This window comes from Cokeromyces recurvatus, assembly GCF_025118155.1.
Source record: "Cokeromyces recurvatus strain NRRL 2243 chromosome Unknown BX663scaffold_5, whole genome shotgun sequence".
NCBI lineage: Eukaryota > Fungi > Mucoromycota > Mucoromycetes > Mucorales > Mucoraceae > Cokeromyces > Cokeromyces recurvatus.
In genome coordinates this window covers 807,447-828,745 of record NW_026251391.1, presented here as the reverse complement: position 1 = coordinate 828,745, position 21,299 = coordinate 807,447, and the positions used below count along the sequence as shown (strand labels likewise).

The following is a 21,299-nucleotide window of genomic DNA, read 5'->3' as shown; positions in this document are numbered from 1 at the left end:
TTATACATAGAATAGATGATATGTAATTAAATAAATAAAATAAAATGCTTGTTTTTAATAATATTTTTTTTTTCTTTTCCTTCAATAAAAAAAACAAACAGTTGGAATTTTGTATTACATAAAAAAACATACACACACAAGTAAACAAAGGTCGTATAATGTATTATCATTTTTTTTTTTTTTTAGTGTTCGTGATGATCTTCAGACTTGACATTATAACCAACCAAATTTCTACGGCCAACAATTTCACCAATGAGGAAAAAGGTATAAATCTCGGCAAGAACAACACCTCCTTTTACAACATCAGCAGAAGTCAAGTTCTTCAAGTTTGAGATCTTCAAGTTGTTTTGAAGAGTTTGTTGAGCTTCAGAGAATTGTGCTCCAGTAGGGAATGCCATGCCTTCCTTTTTATAAACTTGTTTAGCTACTTCAACGGCCACCTTGGTGTTGTAGACAATAGGCTTTTGAAGAGCTATTGAGAATATTCTTGTTAATGGAGAGAAAAAAGTGAAATGAATATATATAAATATATATATAAATATATATATATTTTTTAGTTAATATTTACCTATAAGTTTGTTAAGGTAGTTTTGAGCACAACTAATATACTTGGAAGCCATATTTTTTATATATAATCTTTAACGGAGAAAAGCTTGTAAAATATATAAAATAGGAGGAGAGGGGAGGGGCGTGGAATTAAAAAAAAAAACAAAAAAAAAATAAATAACTGGAGTATTAGTGAGGGGTCCACTCCACTGAATAATAAAAAAAAAAAAAATCAGAAATCAAAATTGCTGGCATTAAATTTAATCTTCCTTATTTCTTTGAAATTACGTTTAAAATTGAATTTTTATTATTATTATTATTATTATTTTTTGACCAAATGAGTACACAGCATTTTTCATCTGCTATATTGCCTTAATCAGTTCTAATAGTATATAAGTAAGAAAAACCCTCTTATGAGGCAAAAGGGTAAAGGATAAAAGTATATGTGTAAAAGATAAAATAAATATAATGAGTTAGAGAGAAATAAAGTAATTGGGAAAAAAAAAGGTCAGTAAGATAATATTCAGAGACAGTACAAGGATGTTAGCACTTTTTCAGTTGAGTAACTGTCTCACCAGTAGTGCACTGGGTTCTGAGGGAGGATCTGGAGGTCGCCTTTTCATGATAGAGGTAATTCATTTCATGTAGAGTGATACAAATAACTAGCCAACGGATTGTCCAAGGAGCCACATCCTGTGAGCATTTTAGCTTTTTTAGTAGGTAGTTGGTTTAGCAGGAAGAAGAGTGGGTCTGTGATCGTTCTTGGCATTTGGAGTCGATGGTGCATATGTAGACACTCAATAGAATGAGTACGACTGAAGATTTGAGAAGGATGGTAGGGATATAGACGAGGTATACCACCAGGTAGCCAACCAAGGCGCCAGCGGAGGACTTGATTTCTTTCCGTATTCGTCATGGGCAGCCAAAGGATTGGATCGATGAACATATTAGGACGACATGCACGAAAAAGCTTGGAATTTAAACCCTGATAGAGGTGATGCTATTGAGTTTTTTTTTTTTTTTGAAAACGCAGACAGAGTCGTTTGAAAACCTTTTTATCAAGTTCGTCCAAGATAGAGGCACATTCTTTCCAGAGTGGGCTGACTGTTTGTTAGTTTATACCATTGAGAATGGTTGTTGGACATTTGAAGATGAGGTAGAAGTTTGTTCAGTAATGTATCGTCCGGTATTTGCATTGATCGAATAAGGTATTTGGCTTGCAGAATAGTAGCTCGGATTATCATTGAAGGTTGTTGTACTAGGTGCAGCATTACTTTAGTTGATGATCTAGCAGAACCACCAAAAATACGTCCAATGCATTCATTTTGACAGGCTTCAAGTTTTGTAAAGTGACTATTATTCAAGGCGCAGATAGCAAGACCATATTCCATTTGTGCTCGTATCATTTGGCTGTAGAAACGTACTAAGAGTAAGCGGTTAAACTCCTTTGGGATTGACTCCAAGAGAGGAAATTTGATTCATAGATGATCTGGCTTTTTTTAGTGTTGAGATTGATGAGGGAGGCAATGTCAGTAAGTCCACCAGGTTTGATTGGAATTCCAAGATAACTGAATGATGCTTCGCTCGGTAGAGGCGTATCATAGAGGTAGTATGGCAGTTCATCAGAGGGCGGTTTAACAACAACACATTTTGATGGACTCCATCGGTAGCCTAGGCGGTAGCTATGATCTTCACAAATTCGGAGTAATGATGGCATTGCAGTAGCTGAGGCTATTAATACTACATCGTCGGCGTAAAGCAACGAGGTAATTACTGGAGCAAATTGAGTAGCATCTTGAAGATCATCTAAAGCAAGTGATTGAGATCTAAGCAGGTCTGGTAACTCATTGATATAAATGGAGTATAAAAACGGTGACAGGATAGAACCTGAACCTTATAATACACCAGACCAGTAATTGGGGTGAAGCGAGAGGAAGCCATGTTTTTCAGCAGTACTTCAATGTGGACATTATCAAATAGGCTTTGGAGTATACCAAGCATCGCGGGTTGTACGAACGGTTGCAGTTTTTGCCATGTGTGAGATTGATCTGCTGTATCGTATACCGATTTAATGTCAAGAAAAAGCAGCGTCGGCTTGAAGCGATGGTATTGACGTAGAATATGACAGAGTTCTGTGAGGTATAAGACCTGGTCAAGAGAACTACGAGCTTCATGAAAACCTCCTTGTGTTATGTCTAATGAAGGGCTAGTGTAAGTGAGTTCATGATATATGCATTTTTCAAACAGCTTTCTTAAGGTAGATGTTAGACTAATCGGTCAAAAGTTGGCTGGATCTGTTGGACTTTTTTTTTTTTTTGTGGGTAGGAATTACTTGTGCCATTCGTCATAATAGTGGTGTATAAGACCAGTTCCAACATAATTGGAACAAGAGTAGGATGGTGGGAGCAACTATATCAGCAATAGGAGTTATCATTATCAACTTAATATGATCAATACCAGGAGCCTTTTGTTTCGGTAGGTGGGCAATGGAGTCAGTTATTGTATCCAAATTAAAAGGGTGCGAGTCAGGTTGATATGGAAGGTCCGAGGGGTTGGGAAGAGGATCATTTGTTGAGTTTACTGGTAAGAGATGCCCCGAGTATATATCTTGGATGTGGTTTACGCGCCGCAAATTGAATCGTTACCCTTCCTCCCCCCCCCCATTTTAATTGAGTCTCAACATTATGTCAATCAAGATTTTATGCTTAGGCTCATAAGTTGTTGTTGTGGTTTACAGGTAAGAATATAATAAAATATATATAAGGAATAAAAAGAGAAGTACAATAAAATAAAAGAAAACAGACAAAATAAGTACGTTGAGAGTTGTCCATAAGTTTATTAAGAGTTAAGTTCAATTCCAATTATACAAAAATAAGGGTTAATAATGTAAGAGTATTTATATATTTTGTGAATAAGGATGATAATAAATTCTATTTGATGACGTAATCATAGAAGAGAATAATTATTTAAACATTATAGACATATATTCATAACTAATACGTGTAATCTGAGTGGAATCAATTACTACGCGTACTTGCATTACCCCAGTTTATCTTACAAAGTTATTTTTACGAATCTATATTCAGCAGAACAAGATAAATTTTTAGGTGTTGGACTTGTGTTGCCATTTTTTCTACACAAGAGTAAATATTGTTAATATGTTTATAGAGAGAATTATTATACAAGTGCACTATATATTCTATTATGGTTATTTATCTTATATACATATTTGCTCCTTGAAAAAATAAGTACGTATCTTAATAATATGTACACATTGTATGTTACTAAAACAGCAAATGATATACTACTTTTTTAGAGCTCTCTTCAACAGATAACAATACTTCAAATTTTAACTATTATTGCCATTTCAGATAACCTATTTTGATTATAATAGACGCTATTTACCTCGAATAGTTTAGTAAAACGTATTTCCAAGTAAGTCTTTATATGTATAATCCAGTTTTTTTTTATCTAATTTGCTACTTATTGATCTTAGGGACAGTTATAATATGCTTTTTTATTATTATTATTATTATTATCATTATTATTACAGATATCTAAGATGAGATTATATGATCCAATTTTACTTTATACTCTTACTTATTTTAAAACTTTAAAATTTGGATTTATCTGAAAATCTCCTGAAAATTATAAATAAATTAAGAAAGGGAGAGGAGTCAGAAGAAAAAAAAAATAAATAAATAAAGGGAAGAGTTATAAACTTATTCTTCAATTTATAAAAGATAAGCGGCAAGAGCAAAAGCAGCTAAAGCCAAACTATTAGGATTAATGTGAATACCATTTGAAGTTATATGACCATTCTGACTATTAATAGTTGCTGAAGGAGAGGAAGCTGTAGGATTAGTGGTGTTAGAGGTTTCACCAGATATAGTTTCATTGAAAGTGGGGAATTTGACTGTTGTTTCTTCATAAGGGTAACTAATATTGGAACATGTAGCAACGTTAATAACATGCTGATAGGCAGCCTCAATCTTAGGTAGGAATTCAAGAGCAAGACTCATAGTAGTGTTGTTAATTTCATGAGTCAAAGTAATTTGTCCAGTATTTTTGAAGGTACCATTTAAACCCATTTGAATGTAGCTTTCATATGTACTTTTAACGGTATCGATACTTTCGGAATAACCAGCAGCCCAATCATCAGTATCAAGACTCCAAAGGACAGTAGTCAAGTCAAGTTGAGTTGCAATCCAACGAACACGATCATCAACATCACCAAAAGCCTAATAATAAATAATATTAATATTAATATACATATATACACACACACATATATATATATATGTATATAACTTTTCCCTATTTAAGAGAAAAGAAAAGAGGAGGAGGGGAGAGGAAATTATATATAGATATACATACAGGACGCCAATACTTGGGAGTAACGCCAGTAACCATTTTGATGGCCTTTTGTGTATAGTAAAGTTCAGCCAAGACTTCAGCATTAGTAAGAGTGGTCATTAATTTATGAGACCAAGTATGATCAGCAAGATGATGTCCGTTCTTTTGACCACGCTGAGCACCGTAAGGCCAATTAACAACATTAGAACCAATATAAAACATAGTAGCCTTGATTTGTTGAGCTTCAAGATAATCATAAAAGGCATTATGAGAACAGTTAGGGCCATCATCATAAGTAAGACCCCAAGTCTCAGGCTCAAAACAGGTGTAAATATCTTCATTCACGTTTTCATGTTTGGGTTTAGTGCAGGTAGTAGCAGACCACCAGCAGTCAGTATCTGTTGTTTCATCATAGCCCGTCATATCAAGTGAGCCATCCGGGTTCAATTTACGAACAGGGATGTTAGGAGCACTGGTCCAATTAATAGAGTTATAAAGAGTTTTAAACTCGTCAGTCTCATTCATACCATTCGATGTAGCAGTTTCCCATAGATTAGGCCATTCACTAGGATTGAAAATAAAATTGGGAGGAGGTTGATAATAAGTACATTGGACACTGGGATCAGTGGAAGTAGTTTGAGGAATACTAGGAATAGTAATATTGTTAGGATCAACTAGGGATTTGAAATTCTTCCAATAGTCTTGAGGCTTTGATAATTGGGCTGTAACTGTAGAACTATCCAATTTATTAGTAGTGTCAGCTTGAGCAAAGCTAGCAACCTGAAGAAGAGCCGTTGTAATGGCGAAAATCTTAATATACATATTCAAAAGAAAAAAAAGTAATCGAAGAGTTATTTTTTTAATGAATGGAAGGATAAATGTTAAATATAGATTCTTATTTCTTTTTTTTCTTAAATAAAAAAAAAAGGATGATTATAAATATAAAAAAAAAAGGTAAAAATAATCAGTTTCAAAGCTATGGTTTTCTTTTTATACATTGCTTTTACTGAGTCCGGACTTACTATATTCCAGTTTAGTTTGTGTTACAATCTTTATACTTTTTCTTATAATTATTCTAAACATAGAATAATAAAAATAAAATAAAAAAGTAAATATTACTTATAATTTTTGTTGTGCGACACTGGTTACTATTTGCTCACAAGATATGAAGTAGGCATAAAATTTTATTGCTGTACAGTCTATTTAGGAATAATTGTTGATATTTTATTAATAAATTGATTTTTTTTTAAGGAAATAGAAGTGTTGATTTATTTAAAGTTGTTTAAATGGCAGAAAAGGAAAGTAATAGAAATAGAAAACCGGGTATAATTAAAATTATAATGGAACAAATTGGGAATGAAAAAAAAAAAAAAAAAAAAAAAAAAAAAAAAAAAAAAAGGAGATTTATAAAAGAAGGATGGTTAAATCTGATGGCTTTTGTCAAAAAGTCCACTTTTCTTCAAAATAAAGAAGCTTTTATTTGATAGAATTTAGTGATGTACAAATTGCTAGCGTGTTTGCCATTTGTCATAAAGAAGACAGGCGAAAATTTAGTTGTTGAAGTAGTAGGTGCAAATGATGAAGACTAATAATAGATATGATAACAATGACACTTTACAAAATTGGAAGGATATTATTTAAGGTTTTATTAAGGAGTAAAAAAAAAACGTGCATTGATATATGTAATAACCGAAATTCTCCTTTTTGATGTATACACAAGTATAAAATGATCAAGAATATTAGTAGATAGAGTGAGATAGGAACAAAGAATACAAGCAATTGTAGAAAAGCTATCAGGAAAATGACAAAATAGGAATCCATTTGTAGATCCCTTTTTTTTTTTTTTTTTTTTTTTGTGCAAATATTGATATCAAACAATTCTAATATATGAAAGAAATAAAAAGAAATTAAAGAAAAAAAAATTTTTTTTTTGTTTATTTGTTTGGAAGCCTTTCGAAAATAAAAGTGGCGAAGGTAAAGCTAAAAAATAAGTTTCGAGTAAGTGTTTATAGTGATGGGATGGTACTCATATTAAAGACGAGACAGGAAGAAAGATATGAGCTGATGATAAAAGTGGCAAAAGAGGACAGACGTGAGGACGAGGAAGATAGTTATGGTAGAAGAGCGGTTTCAGAGGCAATTATTCATTTTTAATTAGAACAGACATATGAATCTTGAATTTACTCAATTTTATTATGTTTATAGAAGTACGAATGTAAGGTGTCAGAATCAAATATAAAATACCTACAGTCAAATGTTTCTGAAATATTAATTGATTAAGAGATAAAAATCCGGACAAATCAATAAAAAAAAAGAAAACAATAGGGTAATCTTATGACGATCAAATGATTTGGAAATTGAATCTATAGTATAAATAAAATTATCAAAGAAATGATGAAAGGATTGAAGTCAAAAAGACTGAAACAAGGTAATAAATTGTACTATCTTAAGATATAACAATTCCTGTAGAGCAATTGAGAAAGTGGCAGAGTTATACGGGTTGAATAAAGATTTACGCTAAAATTAATGTCATGTTTATTGAGCCAAGAAGGCCAAGATCGCTTCTGTGACAATGTAACATAAAGTGATAAAAGATAGTTTATTATATGTCGCCTTAGAAGAGATCGAGAACCTATAAAAAGTTTAATTTAATCTGCAATAATAAGCTAGCATTCGTTATCTTAACAAGCTCCCTGCTTACTTATAGTAAATTAATATTAAATCAAAGTTTATTTAATTTACTTGGATACGTTTGGTCCAATAGTAGTCGTGATTATTTTTTCATACTCAGAACGACATTCGAATGTGATAAATTATAATACGATTAAGAATTTTATTTAAAAATTAAAAAATGGCCAATGAGCACATAGCATTTATATACTGTTTTGCCCTGGTCAGATCGCTATGAAAAAAAAAGGAAAGAAAAACCCTTTTGGGATAAAAGGGAAAATGTTAAAGTGTATGTATAAGTAATGATAATTAACTATCAGAAATTCGTTGTTGTATTGAAAGAAGATAATGGTCAGAGGTTTCAGGGATTTGGGAGTGAAGCAAGATAATCCATCTCAAGCAGTATTGCATATAGAGAAGGCCAGCGTATGAGCCAGACATCAATTGATTTTCTCATTTTCTTAGTGTGGAATGTTGATGGTAATAGGTTCAAGAGATAAGAGAGTGGATCTTCAATAGATTTGGGGCATCTGAAGACGGTTATTCATATATACAAACAAGAAAAACTATGTGAGCGTGTGAAGAGTTCATTTGGATGGAAGGGGCAGGCTTGGGGTTTATTCATCAGTGAATTAAAAAGATGTGAAGCGTTCGATATCAAAAAATATGCTGAAAAAGACTTCTACATACAAGTTTTTTTCGTCACTTGTGCAACACACGAAGAAGTTGCCACCTACAAAATCAACTAAAACCACAGAGTTTAGAAATTTGATTAAATACTTGAACGAATAGTGCGGATTATGTGGCTATACCCCCATAGAATTGAAATATTCTCAAAAAATTGCTGCATACGAGTGTGCAAAGACAGATACTGCCTACAAAAACGGCATCATGCTGCAATTTGGCAATAAGCTTAGGACGTTTGTAAATTTACTAGCACAGCAAAAAGACAGAATAGCGGCAAGAAGAGAAATATTGAAAAAGCAAAAAGTGGCTGAAGAAGAGATTAAAAAATCATTAAAAACGAGATAACACAACCTTGCACTCAATTGAAGTTATCAGTTGCTTCAGGAAATATCCAAAATTTAACCGTGGATCAGTTAACCGAAGAAGCGATCGCACATATACGAGATTTTTTTTTTGGCACTTATAGTTCACAATATAAATTCAAGAACAACAATATTTATTATGACTGCAAAGCGAATCCTATTGCATATTATAAATTAGCTGATTTGTGTGAACGTTTAGGTTTCAAATCATTCGCATGCTTCCCATTGAGGCGAACTCATATACCATGTTATGTCACCATTGACTCTATGATATTGAATAACAATATTTTGGAAGATTCCCAAAGATCAAAACTAGATAAAAATCTTATTTGGGAAAAAGCCGTCAACATTTCCTGTATGCCCTAAAAGATCAAGGTGATGCAAAGTCACTCAAGTTTCGTGGAATGATCCATACAGATGGTGTTAGGGTCTCGATATAGAAACAAAACAAGGAAACCAGCAAAGGCAGCACAAGAAATACCAGTAAACGTTTTCCAACAAACAATAACGAGTTTCAATATATCGATAAGTTGAACAACGAAGAGCTTCAACTTACCACCAACAAGTGCGTATTTATAGATCCTGGTAGAAGGGATATGTTATTTTGCATGGGCGAGAAAAGCGAATCAAGACACGATAGCTTCATATATCGATACACCAGCAATCAAAGGGCTAAGGAGACAAAGTCAAGAAAATTTAGAAAATTTCATCAGCAAAATAAGCCCAAGACAGTCAGTGATTTGGAGAAGTCTTTGACTACGCATTCCACTTCGACAGTTGATCCCCAGAAGTACTCTAGATATTTAGAAGCAAGACGGAATGCAAGTGATCTCCTTTCAAACTATTATCGAAGTGATTATCCTGGATCACTTCCTTTCAGAAAAATAAAGCTTTCTTCTTATATTAATAGGAAACAATTAGACGCCCGTCTGCCAAAGACGTTAAAGCAAAAATTCGGTGAAGACTGTGTACTTGTTCTTGGCAACTGGTCCGCTAGTAATACAAAATATCACGAACCTATCAGAGGTGTTGGTATAAGGAGGATGTTGAAGAAAGAAGGGTTACAAGTATACTTGTTGGACGAATACAAGACGTCGTCGTTCTGCCCCAAATGTAAAAATAGGAAGTTAAAAAAACTTCCTTATATCAAGAACCCTCGACCGCATATGTGAGACAAGTGTCCAGTAGTTGAGTGCCACGGCCTGTTGCAGTAAACACCAATTTTATTTTATTTTATTTTATTTTTAAAAAAAAATGGTATTTACGCTCACTCATACTCAAACCAGAACAACAGCTCATAATTCTGAAGATTTGAGGAAACTGCGAAGACAGTTTGTTGAGTATATTAATGATAACAGTATCAATTTTAAAAGAAGGTCCGTACTTATTGATGAGAGCGGATTCAAAAAGAATAGGGTGCACTCTGTAGCCTGGTCGAAGAGGAGAACACCCGCAGAAGTGGAAGTTCAACCCAAAAGTATTAACTTGAATATTCTGGGTTGTATGTCTGTATATGAATTGACTGCACTTTCTCAGCAAATTCCAAAAACTAGTGGCAGAAAAAAAAAACAAAAGATAGCTGGTGCTAAGAGAGACCCACCTCATGGGACCAACTCAAGTCATTTGTTACTATTTATTGAAGAAATAGGGCGTTGTTGAATAAATTAAGGTTAAAAAGCATGTATTTTGTGATGGACAACGCTGCAATTAACAAAACACCTAATGTTTTGCATGTCATCCGTAAACATGGCCATACTGCCATGTTTTTTACCACCTTACTCACTGTTACTAAATCCTATTGAAGAGTATTGGACAAAGATCAAGCAAAGAAGTTCGCAAGACACCACTAATAGCTGACCGTATTGGAAAAGCAGCAATAACAATTACATCAAAAAATTGCAGAGGATGAATTCGACACTCCCAAAAATTTTTCGCAAAGTGTATGAATATGAATATGGAGAATATATGAATGCTATTACATTATAATAATAAACTAATTACTTCCTATTATTCAACCTACTATAGTATCTGAAGCATTTTGTTTTGATTGATTACTAAAAATATTCGAGCCCTTCTGTAAAAAATGGAAAGCTTTGATTGAGCTAAAGATAATTTGATTAAACACTCTAAGAAATTCTTAATTGGCCTTGGTAACGTTAATCACAGTAAGTATCAATAGTTATGTCATTTACTTCAAGAAGAGGGACCTTATAATGATAAGCATCAATAGCTATGTCATTTACTTCAAGATAAATGATTAACATCCACATAGAACAAGCGACTCTATAAAAGTGTACAGATTTAATTAGCACAAATGGAATCGTTAAACCAATCAATTACATTACGGCTGACTTCAATTAAAGAGCAACTTTGAGGTAATCTTTACCTTCTCCACTTTAAGCACATCTTCCGATGTTTGGCCTGATCTTTTTTTTCATCCACTAAATGTACAGCATGATTCCATCTTTATTCTATCTTAATACAATGTTCTACCTTTTCCTAATATTACTTGATATTACTGTAGTATTTTCTCTGACTATGAAGTGAATATCAAAGACTATTATTGTTAAGTAATTAGTTATAAAGTTATATAAAATGTACCACATTATGTGAATGTAATCAAGTTGTATCCCACCATCAATAAATAGAATGGTTCTCTTCCCATTATCGCTTGGTTTCTGGTATATAAAAGTTAGGGTTGGTTATTGAGTAAAATAAAATAAATATTTTTTTTTTTTTTGCAGTGTGTTTAAGCGTACGTCATGTGTGACGTCATAATTTTTGAAGTTCATATTGATAAAAAAAAAAGTATTGCATATTCCCATTTTAAAAAAAGGTTATCGCCAACTTGAGTTTACTTTCTGAAATTAGTGCAAAGGTAGAAGAAAACATTCGTACATTCCTAGATGCAAATAGCATTGCAGATTGGAATATGCTTGAGCTGGTAAAAATAATCTTCTCAAAGTATTTGATTGTCGATTTAGAAAACGATGTGGCAACTGTATCAAGCAAATACGAGTCAGTGTTGAACACATTTAAGGACCATCATGATTGCGATAAAGCCAAAGAAGCTAGGAGAAGAACGCCAGCCCTTGCAAAGTTGATGAAGAGTTCTCACGTCATCAATTTGTTCAAAAGCCAAATTACAAATGACAGGCAAACAAATGCTATTTTGGTGATGAAAAGTAACGCAAGTTGTTAAATTGAACTACAACAACTTCAAACGCCACAATCATCATATAATCACCAGCCATCGTCCACAGGATAACAGCCATCCTCTTCAAAACAACGGCATTCAAAAAGGCAGAGTAAGGAACACTTACTGCGAAGCAGCAAGAATAGAAAAAGACAGAAAGCATTCATTCCCAAAGAGTCGTCCAGAATGGCTCTCAAGGATCTTGGACCGGAAGAAGCTCTAAAGTGTATTATCAATAGCAAGGACTGTAAAGAAAATATTATTGATTTTACGAAACCAATTTCCAGAATGTATAAATCAGTAATACCAATGATTATCAGTCATTACAACTTCAGTCTTACATCTGCAGTCACTTTGGAAGAACGACGAATCCTAATTGATTTGGGTCTTTGCCACACTTTAGACGATGAAGAAAAGCTCCTACGTTCCCTTTTTGAAAATAATAATGTGTCGGAAAATATCAAACATTTAAGAACGGCAATAAATGGACTGTTTGATATTTGGCGTTCAAAAAGGCTGAACGATGTTAACGATGAAGGTTGGCTACGATCAAATCTCTACAGCTTCATTTGGAATTGAGCATTCTTATTTGACAATACCTTTTATGTTAAGAGGGCTGAATGCTGTTCTGCGGTCATCAAGAAATTGAAAGAAACTAATAAGGATCTTGCCCAGCAACGTGTGGATTTTATCCTTCGTAATAATCACGATGGATCGGATTATCTGACATCTGAAGAGAAACCAACAGATAAAGAAGCCCTATATGATTTCAAAAAAGGTAAAGAAATGCAGCGAAACATGTTGACGCTTTGGTCGAATTGGCTCAACTCAAGCACGTTAGTGGGAGAATTGGAAGCAGTGACATGCCAATGGCAGGAAAGAAAGCTTACAGTATTTGGAACCCGCATGCTTCCATCTGGCCACTTTATTGTATACAAAAAAGCAACTGCTTTTATTTCATCTGTCTCTGGTCATTATGGTGCAGCAGCCAAATTGCTTCAAATTGTGCTTTCTCTTAAACGGCTCGTTACACTTAATCATATGAAGTTAATATCTATGATAGATGCCATTGAGAAGTATTCGAATGATAATTTGGATCTCTCTGTGAATGCTGATCAGCCATATGTTACCTACTATGGATCGAGTCAGGAATCAGCGAGCAGCAAAGAAAAGGAGGAAGAACCTGAATATGTTCAAGAAGCTTTATCAAAATCAAGATCTGTAAAGCATCCAGATGATGTCGTTAGTATGGGTGACTGGGAAAAGATGATCATTGACGATGTGAATCAAGAGCTACAAATTAAGAAATAATTAGTTTGACTCATTGAATGATAAACTTCATAGTAATAGTATAGCTTGTCAATACATAGTGGGAATATTAAATAGATTATATTTAATAATAGTATTGTATATATCATTTCAAAAAAATAAATAAATCAGCTATTCTTTTCCCCTCTGTATTTTTAGTTTATTTCATGTATTTTCTGTTTAAATGTAGACTCTATAAGAAATGATTCTTGCACACTGTATTTGTTATTAAGTCGTTCAATATATTTAAGGAGATTTATCAGGGCTGGCTACCTGGTGGTGTTTTTTGTTTTGTTTTTTAGTGTTGTTGCGGAGGTAAAATTCTGTGTACGGTTTTATTAAAGTACAAGAGACAAGTAGTTTTGATTTAAGTTGAAATTTCTGAGTATTAAGACTAATTAATTCCAATTTGTAGTGAGCACCGTGTTGTTTTTATATCAATAAAGGTGTATTTATATATAGTAATACTCTAACACCTTTCTGTACATGAGTATTGCTACTCACAATTATACTAAAGCGTTACTCAACGAATATTATTAATTGATAACTCTATTCGTGTGTTGTAGAGCATGTGAACTCTAATCTCTTTATACCCGATTATTTGTATGTGTATAACCTTTTTCAAATACGACAAAAACTATACATGAAGCAGAAGAGAAGCAATATTAGACACAAAAAGAAACTGAAACACTCGAAGAATTAGATATCAAATCAAAAAATTGCAAAGGATGAATTCGACACTCCCAAAAATTCTTCGCAAAGTGTATGAATGTGAATATGGAGAATATATAAATGTTATTATATTATAATAGTAAGCTAATTACTTCCTATTATATCAATCTACTATAGTATTTGAAGCATTTATTTTAGAAGGATTTATATTTTACTTATAAAGCTAAATGAAAAACATCAGGATACCTGCCGAAACTAAACTAGTCTCTGGCTTCCAACTTAATACATCCTCTCGGAGCCACGCTTTATTTTCCTTTTATACCTATAGTAAATATTTTTATTTTATTTTTGGGAGATAATATCTATTGATTAAGTCATCAATTCAAATATTGTCCTCACGGTAACAAAAAAAAAAAAAAAAAAAAGCTAAAGAATGGCTAGGTCAAGCTAAACAATAAAGTAGAGTAAAACAAATAAGCTGAATACACTTTACTACACACAAAAAATTAACAATACTGCAATAATAAATGTGAGTAATGAAAGCTGTTCTTGAAGGCGGCAAAAGGATAGAAAATAGTGCTTCCAGAGAGAGAGAGAGCTTTTACTGAGCTAATCAATCAGTGTGGCTAGTTGGACTAAAAAAAAAGGACTTTGAAATACAATTTCAGAGATATAAACCTTACCAGAAGTCATACTATGACCAAATATACTGGGCTTTGAAAAAGTATTTGGATGCATGTTATCCATGCAACACAGTTTTTAAGAAATACAGTTTGACAGGCGACCATTATTCGAGGAGTTAAGGTGTTACGAGAATCCAGAGGATGTCTTTTAGTAAATTGCTTAAGTTTTTATTTACTTCTTCTAATTCATCAGAGGCCATACTATTCATATTAGTAACGTTCATTACAGAGTATTGAGCGTGCACATAATCTATGTCTAACAATTCGTCCGTTTCTCTCATTTCTTCATCAGACGTAGTGTATTAGTCTACAAATTGCACTTACTCTTCTGTCTTATAATTATTAAAAGACATTGTTAGGTGAATAGAGTAGTGAATGAAATAAAGAATAAAAACAGTTTCAGCTCAATGGATCTTGTAGTTTTAAAATAGTTTCACATTAGCTCATAGTAGTCTCAGCGTTACACACGTTTTTCTCAAATGGTTTAAAAGATAGTGCCACCATAATCTTGAATCGTCCTAGCTAAAATTATTCTTGTCTCATCATTATTCAAAATCGTCTCACTGACAGAAAACTCGTTCTAGCAAAAAAGAAAAAAAAATTGCGTCTAAATATTTTTTCAAAACCCAGCAGTCTTATTCTACTATACAAAGACCTCTTCTTTCTTATAATGAATCTATTGAATAATAATAATCATAATGATTTTCTCCTTTTTACTCCACAGTAATAATGAGTATGCTGGTGTCAAATAATAATAAAAAAGCTCGGATAAATTATTGTTTAAAATCACAAGGACGACGATCGATTAAGTGATAATACATATTTGTATAGCTGATATTGAATTTTATACCTGCAACCAATTGATTTACTTGATTTAGTCATTTGTAACTTATTTTCACGTTATTATACGGATCAAGAAATAATCGTTGTAAACATGACATGGATACATGTATGTGTATATAAATGTATATATATATATATATATATATAGGTATATATGTATAAATATAGATATATATATAGATATTAGGCAAGCAATTTGAACCTATATTTTTAATTGATGTATGATAATTTTGCCTATTTAAAATAAAAAAAAAAGAAAAGTAAAGCATATACAGTAAGAATGAATAGAAGACTATGATTTACTAAATTCCTGTTAGGATAAGATCGGTTCAGCTGGCAAAAAAATTCTAATAATGTAAAACTGAAATTAAAATAGTGTTAACCCGGATAACGAAGAATAATAATTATTAGATCTTTTAGTTACAAATTTATATAAATTACATATTACATTAATAAAAAAAAATATTGTTTCTTTTATTAATAATAATGGAAAATAGTTTATAGAATTATTGGTATCATTTATTATATTAGGTATTAAATTTGAAAAATACAGTGTATAATTGATTGAATTTTAGCCAACCAGCTGTCAAATTTGTAAAACCTGTTCTACTTTTTTAATCGCCACTAATGTTTCAGACTCATTTCGTCTCACCTCTTTTTTTTTTTCTATGTAAGTTATTCGCATTTAAAAAAAAAAAAATGCACGCATGGATGAACTCATAAATGTATATTTGTATATAAATAAATATTCATATACATGTATAAAAAAAAAAAAAAAAAAAAAGCTAGACCTATTCTTATTCAAAGTTCTACTTTTTCTTTTCTTTTTTTTCTTTTTTTTCTTCTTCTCTTTTTCGTTGATTTATATATTCTTAACAAAAATTTTTTTTCTCTTCTTTCTTTTATCGACATAAGTAGTAATAATGGATAGTTCATCATATATAAATACAGTTTCAGCTTCTGACCAAATCTTTACTTATGATGATAAAATGAATAACGCAATAAAGTCTAATCGATACATGAATAATAATTATTCATGGTCATTACTCGGTACAGAAAATAATAAGCAACAACAACAAACTAATTTTATGGATGTATTAAGCTCTACAGAAATTGATATGACAAGTTTGGTTGATCAACCTATTTGGCCACTAGACCAAGTACAGCAACAGCCAAATAATTCGATAGTTTCGTCTTTAAATAACTTGTTTACTCCTTGGAGCTCTAATATTCAAATACCTCCTACTATTAAAGAGGAACCCTCAATAATAAATAATAATAATAGCAATAACAATAACAATAATAACAATAATAACAATATTTCTTTACAGCAGCAACATGAATCTCAATCCTTATTTATGCCTTATCAATCTCAGTCACAGCAATTCATTCTTCCTCCTACTCCTCCAGTTTGTTTACCACCTTCTAACACTTTCAATAATAATCACTTTACTTCAACTTTATCCTTTCCTGTTACTTCAAAATCAATAAACTATAATGAATTTCCTACCTATGTTAATTCATTTCAACAGCAACCTTCTCGTGAAATAACTCCACCTTCTTCTATATCTGGATCAAGTAGTAATTCACCTAACAGTACTATCTCTACACCACCTTCTATGCCTTATTATTTACCTCATCATTTAACAACTACCGCTACTACTACCACTACTAATACTACTACTACTACTACTACTAATAATAATAATAATAATAATAATAATAATAATAATAGTAATAATAATAATTCGATACCTATCATGAAATTATCTACGAATGAAATTATTTCAACATCCACAAATAATAATAAAGGTCGAGGTGCTATGCGTCGAAAATCGACCGATTGTCATTCTACTCCTACACGTACACATCGTCGTCGAGCATCTTCTCACCCTTCTGTTGCTTCTGTAGTCTCTTTATCAGCTCATGAACCGGTTGCAAGAGTTATTGACGGTATTGAACATATTACTTTTCTTTATTCACATGATCGTCTCGTAAAAGAATATACAGTTCGTACTGATGTTGAAAGTGTAAATTTGGATAATATTCCTGCTACTTTCCGAGTTCAAAATGCTGTATGTATATGTATATTTATATATATGTATTCATTCATTATTAAAATTTACTATTCGTATTTATATGCATATATATGTATATAATCATCCTATAATAGATTTATCCAAGAGCTAATGTGGAAAGAGAAGAATACGACGGTAATCGTTGGGAATATGAAACAAGTTGTAATAAGCTTGGTTGGAAACTTTGTTGGTTAAATGAAGACCAACTTTGTGGTCGTCGAGGTCTTATTCAGCGTGCAGTTGACTCTTATCGCAATCGTCATGCAGAGATGCGCTCTCGTCGTGTAACACGTCAAGAGAAAGTAGCAAATGGCACTCTTAGGAAAAGAAGAGCAAAGAAAGTTCAAACTTCCATTTTATAAATATTCATCGATATTGATACATAATCATTCTCTCTCTCTCTCCATTCACTTGCATATTATAACATTTGTACATTTTAAATCAATAACAACTATCTATGCATATAACATAATTGCTTATTAAAAAATGAATAATAATTCTTCTGCTTTTGTACATATAACATAATATATTCATCTTTTTTTTTTTTTTTTTACATAATAATGACAGTTATTTTCTTTTTTTTTTTTTTCTTTTTTTAAAAAAAAAGGAAAAAGCAATAAATATCTTCCAAAAAAAGAATAGACCCAACAATATTATTATCATCATTCACATGTAATTTATATTTTCTATATTTTTTTTTTTTAAAAAAAAATGGATATATTAGAGATCATACACTAAGCAATTAAATAATAATAATAACGGTCTATTTTGTATTGTCTTCTATACTTGCTATATAAAGATGATGATAGTTGTATTATGTTGGATACAGTTTAAAACATCTGTGTCTAAACTTAAAATTACCCAATTTTTTTTTTTTTTTTTTTTTTTTTGTTGACCTCTATTTTCTTTAAGCAGCTAGTAATTACAAAGCGTTCTTTTATTATTATATCAATGGTATTAACTGTTCTCCGTATCCTCTCTTTATGTTCTTTTTGTTGAAATGAAAGAGATTTAAAAAAAAAAAAAAAAAAAAAAAAAAAAAAAAAGAAAGAAAGAAAGAAAGAAAGAAAGAAAGAAAGAAAGAAAGAAAGAAAGAAAAACTTGCTTATAAAGAACTGTTGGCTGTAAGTAGACGTTGTAAAAAAAAAAAGCTTAATAATACAGAAACATTTCTCTTCAGAATATTTTTATCATATTTTCTTTTTTTTTCTTTCTTTCTTTCTTTTTAGGAAAGAGAGTTGAAGTTATCAGAGAAAAGAACAAAAAAAGAAAGGATAAACTATAATATATTTTACCGAAGAAAAAATAGTTTATTTTGTTTGGGACATAGACATAATTACTTGAAATTGAGACAAATTACAAAAAAAAATTAAGACAAATAAGAATTCAATTTGAGAAGGAACAAAAAAAAAATGAAACGAATTACTATGAGTTTTTGGACAAGTGACAAATTACCTGTGGATATCTAAATCACTATTGCTAGCGAAACAGTTTCCTCTACAGTGATTTCTCACTGAAAGACAGCAGGTCTTCCCAAATAGACTGCGACATGTCTAATCTATTTTTGCTTGCATTTGACATCTCTATTCCAAAGTATACGATAGTTTTTTGTAATTTAGAATACTTTTAGTATATTTATCATTCGGAAGCTTTGTTTCCTTCAGCCCTGTTTCCTTACAGAAGTTACATACTTTTGAGGTTTTAACTTTGTTAATGCTGACAATAACCGATCGAAGTCTAGTTCTTGATCTAAGCTTGATTTCTCTCTCAAGTATTACTGTGGCACCTGACATCTGGTCTTTTATCCTAACCGTATCCGAATTCTTCATTCCATCTTGATGTAGTTTTACATTTATCATCGTATATAATGTATGGATTCTTTTTGTCCTCTTGTTTCTTCTTATCCCTTTTTTCTTTCTATCCTTTCTTGTATTCAGTCTTTTGGTTTTATTGTACTTTTTTTTTTCCTCTATTAAGTAAGATGTTGGTCATCTCTTTATTCGACCTTTGTCTGCCCTGATAATCATTGAAACAAAAGGGTACATACCTTTCATTGTAGAACCTGATGGTTTGGGGGACACATGTTTGAGAGCATATACTAACTCTTGCAGCAAGATATTAACGTCACTAAAAAAAAAAAAGGGTGATATATAGGCATCGTCATATCAGCATAAAAATCAAAATGGTATGCCGATTTGTTTTTGTTTTTTTTAAGAAAGCAAAGACCAACAACTCTTATAGCATTTAATTCAAACATTACCTTAAGTATTATTTACAGGCAAAAGATTTGGCTCGTCTGTAAAGCCAAGACAACTTGGACACTAGTAATATTTGCCCAATAAATAAAAATAAAAAAAATGCAGAAACGTCTAAAGAAAAACAACTCGAAAGTGATTCTATGATATCTAAAAATAAAATCTTAATCGTCTGACAGTAGTCTTAAAAAAACAGTTGTATATTATTGCTTAATCAGTTTTCGTAAATAATATGTATGGGCGGAGTATTTCATTCAACTAGTCCGAAAAAAAAAAAAAGGCCAAAGCTCCAGTAAATAGGGAAATAAGTAACATTCACTCAGCAAATTATTTGGTAAAAGAACGTAAAATGACTACACAATGAAAATTGCTTAAATAAATCTTCTATTCAAGCTACGTTCATTCCATTCCCTTATCAAGTTACCTTATATTTGCTTAGGATCACTTAAAGTCGTCTCTAGATTATGGCTTGGAAATTATTAAACGCATGTCCTAAATTCCTAGCTCGTTTACGCTAGTTTGTTCAGAATAATAGACTGGATAGAATTAAATTCTTTCTTTTCTCATTTGTAAAGGCTCTTGTTTATGTTCTTAACAACTAGGAGGCAACTGTTAAAACTCTCTATATTTAAATACTGATTTTGGTGTTAAAGAAAATATATATTTTATCTTGTTAAACCTATTTAAATCCATACTTTATTTAAATAAAATAAAGAAGTGTCGACTTCATTACTTTATGTGTGTGTGTGTGTGTTTTAAAAATGTATTTCTGAAAATTAATATTCAATCTCCATGTGTATGCATCATATTATTTTCTCCACATTATAATAGTTATTTATTCTTGAAATCTAACTTTCTTCTTTTTAGGCGCCTAATATAATAATATTATGTAATCAATCAACTTGTTTATATGCATGTATATTTGTCTTACTGGTGGCATCTTCTTTTGTTGTTCAGCTTCAATCTTTGCTTTTATCTTTTGTTTCTTTGCTTCTATTTTCTTCTTCTTTTTGGCTTCGAGATATTCTTGTTTAATTTTTTCCTAAATTCATTTTTTTTTTTTGATTCAAATAAAATTCAAGGGACAAAAAGAAAAAAAAAATTTACTAGTTTCTCTTTCTTTTCTTCAACTTTTAATTCTTTTTTCGCATTCTTTTCTTCGAGAATCTTTGCAATACGGGCTTTCTTTTTTAATTTCTCGTTTTCTTTTTCATCTTCCTTTTTAGCAGCTGTTTCAATTAGATTTAGCATAAAATTCTAGTGGATGTAGAAGAAATCAAATGAGCATTCATAATTAGATCTACCGAAAAAGTAGTTTCTTTATTATTATTATTATTTCTTTTATTTTTTCACCTTATCTGTAGCGAATTTAGGATTATCTAATTCTGAAGATCCTTTAGTACGTTTTTTATTATTTTTTTTCTGCACATTGGCTGGATTCTGCACTGGTATTTTGTTTTTAGTTGATGCATTCTTCATCTACAAATATGCAATCGAGGAAAGAGAGAGAGAAAGAATAAAAAAAAAATTAAATATAATGATAACTAAATGGCTTGTAAGCAATTACTTTTCTTGATTGCACCATCGTATATCTGCTGAAGGTGATGAAGTTTTTTTTTTTTTTTTTTAAAAAAAAAAAAAAA

At 31.4% G+C, this 21,299-nt stretch overlaps 12 protein-coding genes across 12 annotated transcripts; 6 read left to right on the top strand and 6 right to left on the bottom strand.

Annotated features, from left to right (window-relative positions):
* Window positions 1–182: 182 nt before the first annotated feature.
* BX663DRAFT_484165 (mitochondrial ATP synthase g subunit-domain-containing protein) lies at window positions 183–620 on the bottom strand (the record flags this gene model as incomplete). Its single annotated transcript, XM_051524538.1, has 2 exons — window positions 183–472; window positions 569–620. The coding sequence occupies 2 exons, from the start codon at window positions 618–620 to the stop codon at window positions 183–185; spliced, it is 342 nt and encodes a 113-aa protein (XP_051385678.1).
* A 354-nt stretch (window positions 621–974) lies between these two features.
* Window positions 975–1,903, bottom strand: BX663DRAFT_500591 (uncharacterized protein). The gene is given in 6 exon segments (XM_051526346.1): window positions 975–1,176; window positions 1,227–1,281; window positions 1,306–1,414; window positions 1,469–1,560; window positions 1,571–1,754; window positions 1,809–1,903. The coding sequence occupies 4 exon segments, from the start codon at window positions 1,490–1,492 to the stop codon at window positions 1,101–1,103; spliced, it is 264 nt and encodes an 87-aa protein (XP_051385677.1). The 5' UTR covers window positions 1,493–1,560; window positions 1,571–1,754; window positions 1,809–1,903; the 3' UTR covers window positions 975–1,100.
* Window positions 1,904–4,092: 2,189 nt separating this feature from the next.
* On the bottom strand, window positions 4,093–5,812 carry BX663DRAFT_559070 (chitin deacetylase 1). Its single transcript, XM_051531836.1, has 2 exons — window positions 4,924–5,812; window positions 4,093–4,787 (listed from the first exon to the last, which is right to left on the bottom strand). Exons 1-2 carry the CDS (start codon window positions 5,722–5,724, stop codon window positions 4,281–4,283), a joined length of 1,308 nt encoding a protein of 435 aa, XP_051385676.1. The 5' UTR covers window positions 5,725–5,812; the 3' UTR covers window positions 4,093–4,280.
* Window positions 5,813–8,394: 2,582 nt separating this feature from the next.
* Window positions 8,395–8,604, top strand: BX663DRAFT_429619 (uncharacterized protein; the record flags this gene model as incomplete). The annotated part of the gene is made up of 1 exon (XM_051522746.1): window positions 8,395–8,604. A coding segment is annotated over one exon (210 nt), but the record flags the coding sequence as incomplete, so codon positions are not given.
* Window positions 8,605–8,717: 113 nt separating this feature from the next.
* Window positions 8,718–8,897, top strand: BX663DRAFT_412892 (uncharacterized protein; the record flags this gene model as incomplete). Its single annotated transcript, XM_051522315.1, has 1 exon — window positions 8,718–8,897. A coding segment is annotated over one exon (180 nt), but the record flags the coding sequence as incomplete, so codon positions are not given.
* Window positions 8,898–9,229: 332 nt separating this feature from the next.
* Window positions 9,230–9,793, top strand: BX663DRAFT_429779 (uncharacterized protein; the record flags this gene model as incomplete). Its single annotated transcript, XM_051522755.1, has 1 exon — window positions 9,230–9,793. The coding sequence occupies one exon, from the start codon at window positions 9,230–9,232 to the stop codon at window positions 9,791–9,793; it is 564 nt and encodes a 187-aa protein (XP_051385673.1).
* Window positions 9,794–9,823: 30 nt separating this feature from the next.
* On the bottom strand, window positions 9,824–10,460 carry BX663DRAFT_290431 (uncharacterized protein). Its single transcript, XM_051522010.1, has 2 exons — window positions 10,405–10,460; window positions 9,824–10,250 (listed from the first exon to the last, which is right to left on the bottom strand). The coding sequence occupies exon 2, from the start codon at window positions 10,224–10,226 to the stop codon at window positions 9,855–9,857; it is 372 nt and encodes a 123-aa protein (XP_051385672.1). The 5' UTR covers window positions 10,227–10,250; window positions 10,405–10,460; the 3' UTR covers window positions 9,824–9,854.
* On the bottom strand, window positions 10,025–11,724 carry BX663DRAFT_290448 (uncharacterized protein). The gene is made up of 8 exons (XM_051522011.1): window positions 11,381–11,724; window positions 11,257–11,299; window positions 11,131–11,178; window positions 11,008–11,062; window positions 10,786–10,904; window positions 10,642–10,723; window positions 10,405–10,593; window positions 10,025–10,250 (listed from the first exon to the last, which is right to left on the bottom strand). The coding sequence occupies exons 1-7, from the start codon at window positions 11,444–11,446 to the stop codon at window positions 10,410–10,412; spliced, it is 597 nt and encodes a 198-aa protein (XP_051385671.1). The 5' UTR covers window positions 11,447–11,724; the 3' UTR covers window positions 10,025–10,250; window positions 10,405–10,409.
* Window positions 11,725–12,003: 279 nt separating this feature from the next.
* Window positions 12,004–13,128, top strand: BX663DRAFT_484161 (uncharacterized protein; the record flags this gene model as incomplete). The annotated part of the gene is made up of 2 exons (XM_051524537.1): window positions 12,004–12,342; window positions 12,430–13,128. 2 exons carry the CDS (start codon window positions 12,004–12,006, stop codon window positions 13,126–13,128), a joined length of 1,038 nt encoding a protein of 345 aa, XP_051385670.1.
* Window positions 13,129–14,409: 1,281 nt separating this feature from the next.
* Window positions 14,410–14,872, bottom strand: BX663DRAFT_500573 (uncharacterized protein). Its single transcript, XM_051526345.1, has one exon. It carries the CDS (start codon window positions 14,759–14,761, stop codon window positions 14,597–14,599), a length of 165 nt encoding a protein of 54 aa, XP_051385669.1. The 5' UTR covers window positions 14,762–14,872; the 3' UTR covers window positions 14,410–14,596.
* A 1,264-nt stretch (window positions 14,873–16,136) lies between these two features.
* Window positions 16,137–17,918, top strand: BX663DRAFT_500571 (uncharacterized protein). The gene has a single exon (XM_051526344.1). The coding sequence runs from the start codon at window positions 16,247–16,249 to the stop codon at window positions 17,480–17,482; it is 1,236 nt and encodes a 411-aa protein (XP_051385668.1). The 5' UTR covers window positions 16,137–16,246; the 3' UTR covers window positions 17,483–17,918.
* Window positions 17,919–20,319: 2,401 nt separating this feature from the next.
* Window positions 20,320–21,279, top strand: BX663DRAFT_500565 (uncharacterized protein). Its single transcript, XM_051526343.1, has 3 exons — window positions 20,320–20,698; window positions 20,764–20,913; window positions 21,010–21,279. The coding sequence occupies exons 1-3, from the start codon at window positions 20,571–20,573 to the stop codon at window positions 21,230–21,232; spliced, it is 501 nt and encodes a 166-aa protein (XP_051385667.1). The 5' UTR covers window positions 20,320–20,570; the 3' UTR covers window positions 21,233–21,279.
* Window positions 21,280–21,299: the final 20 nt, after the last annotated feature.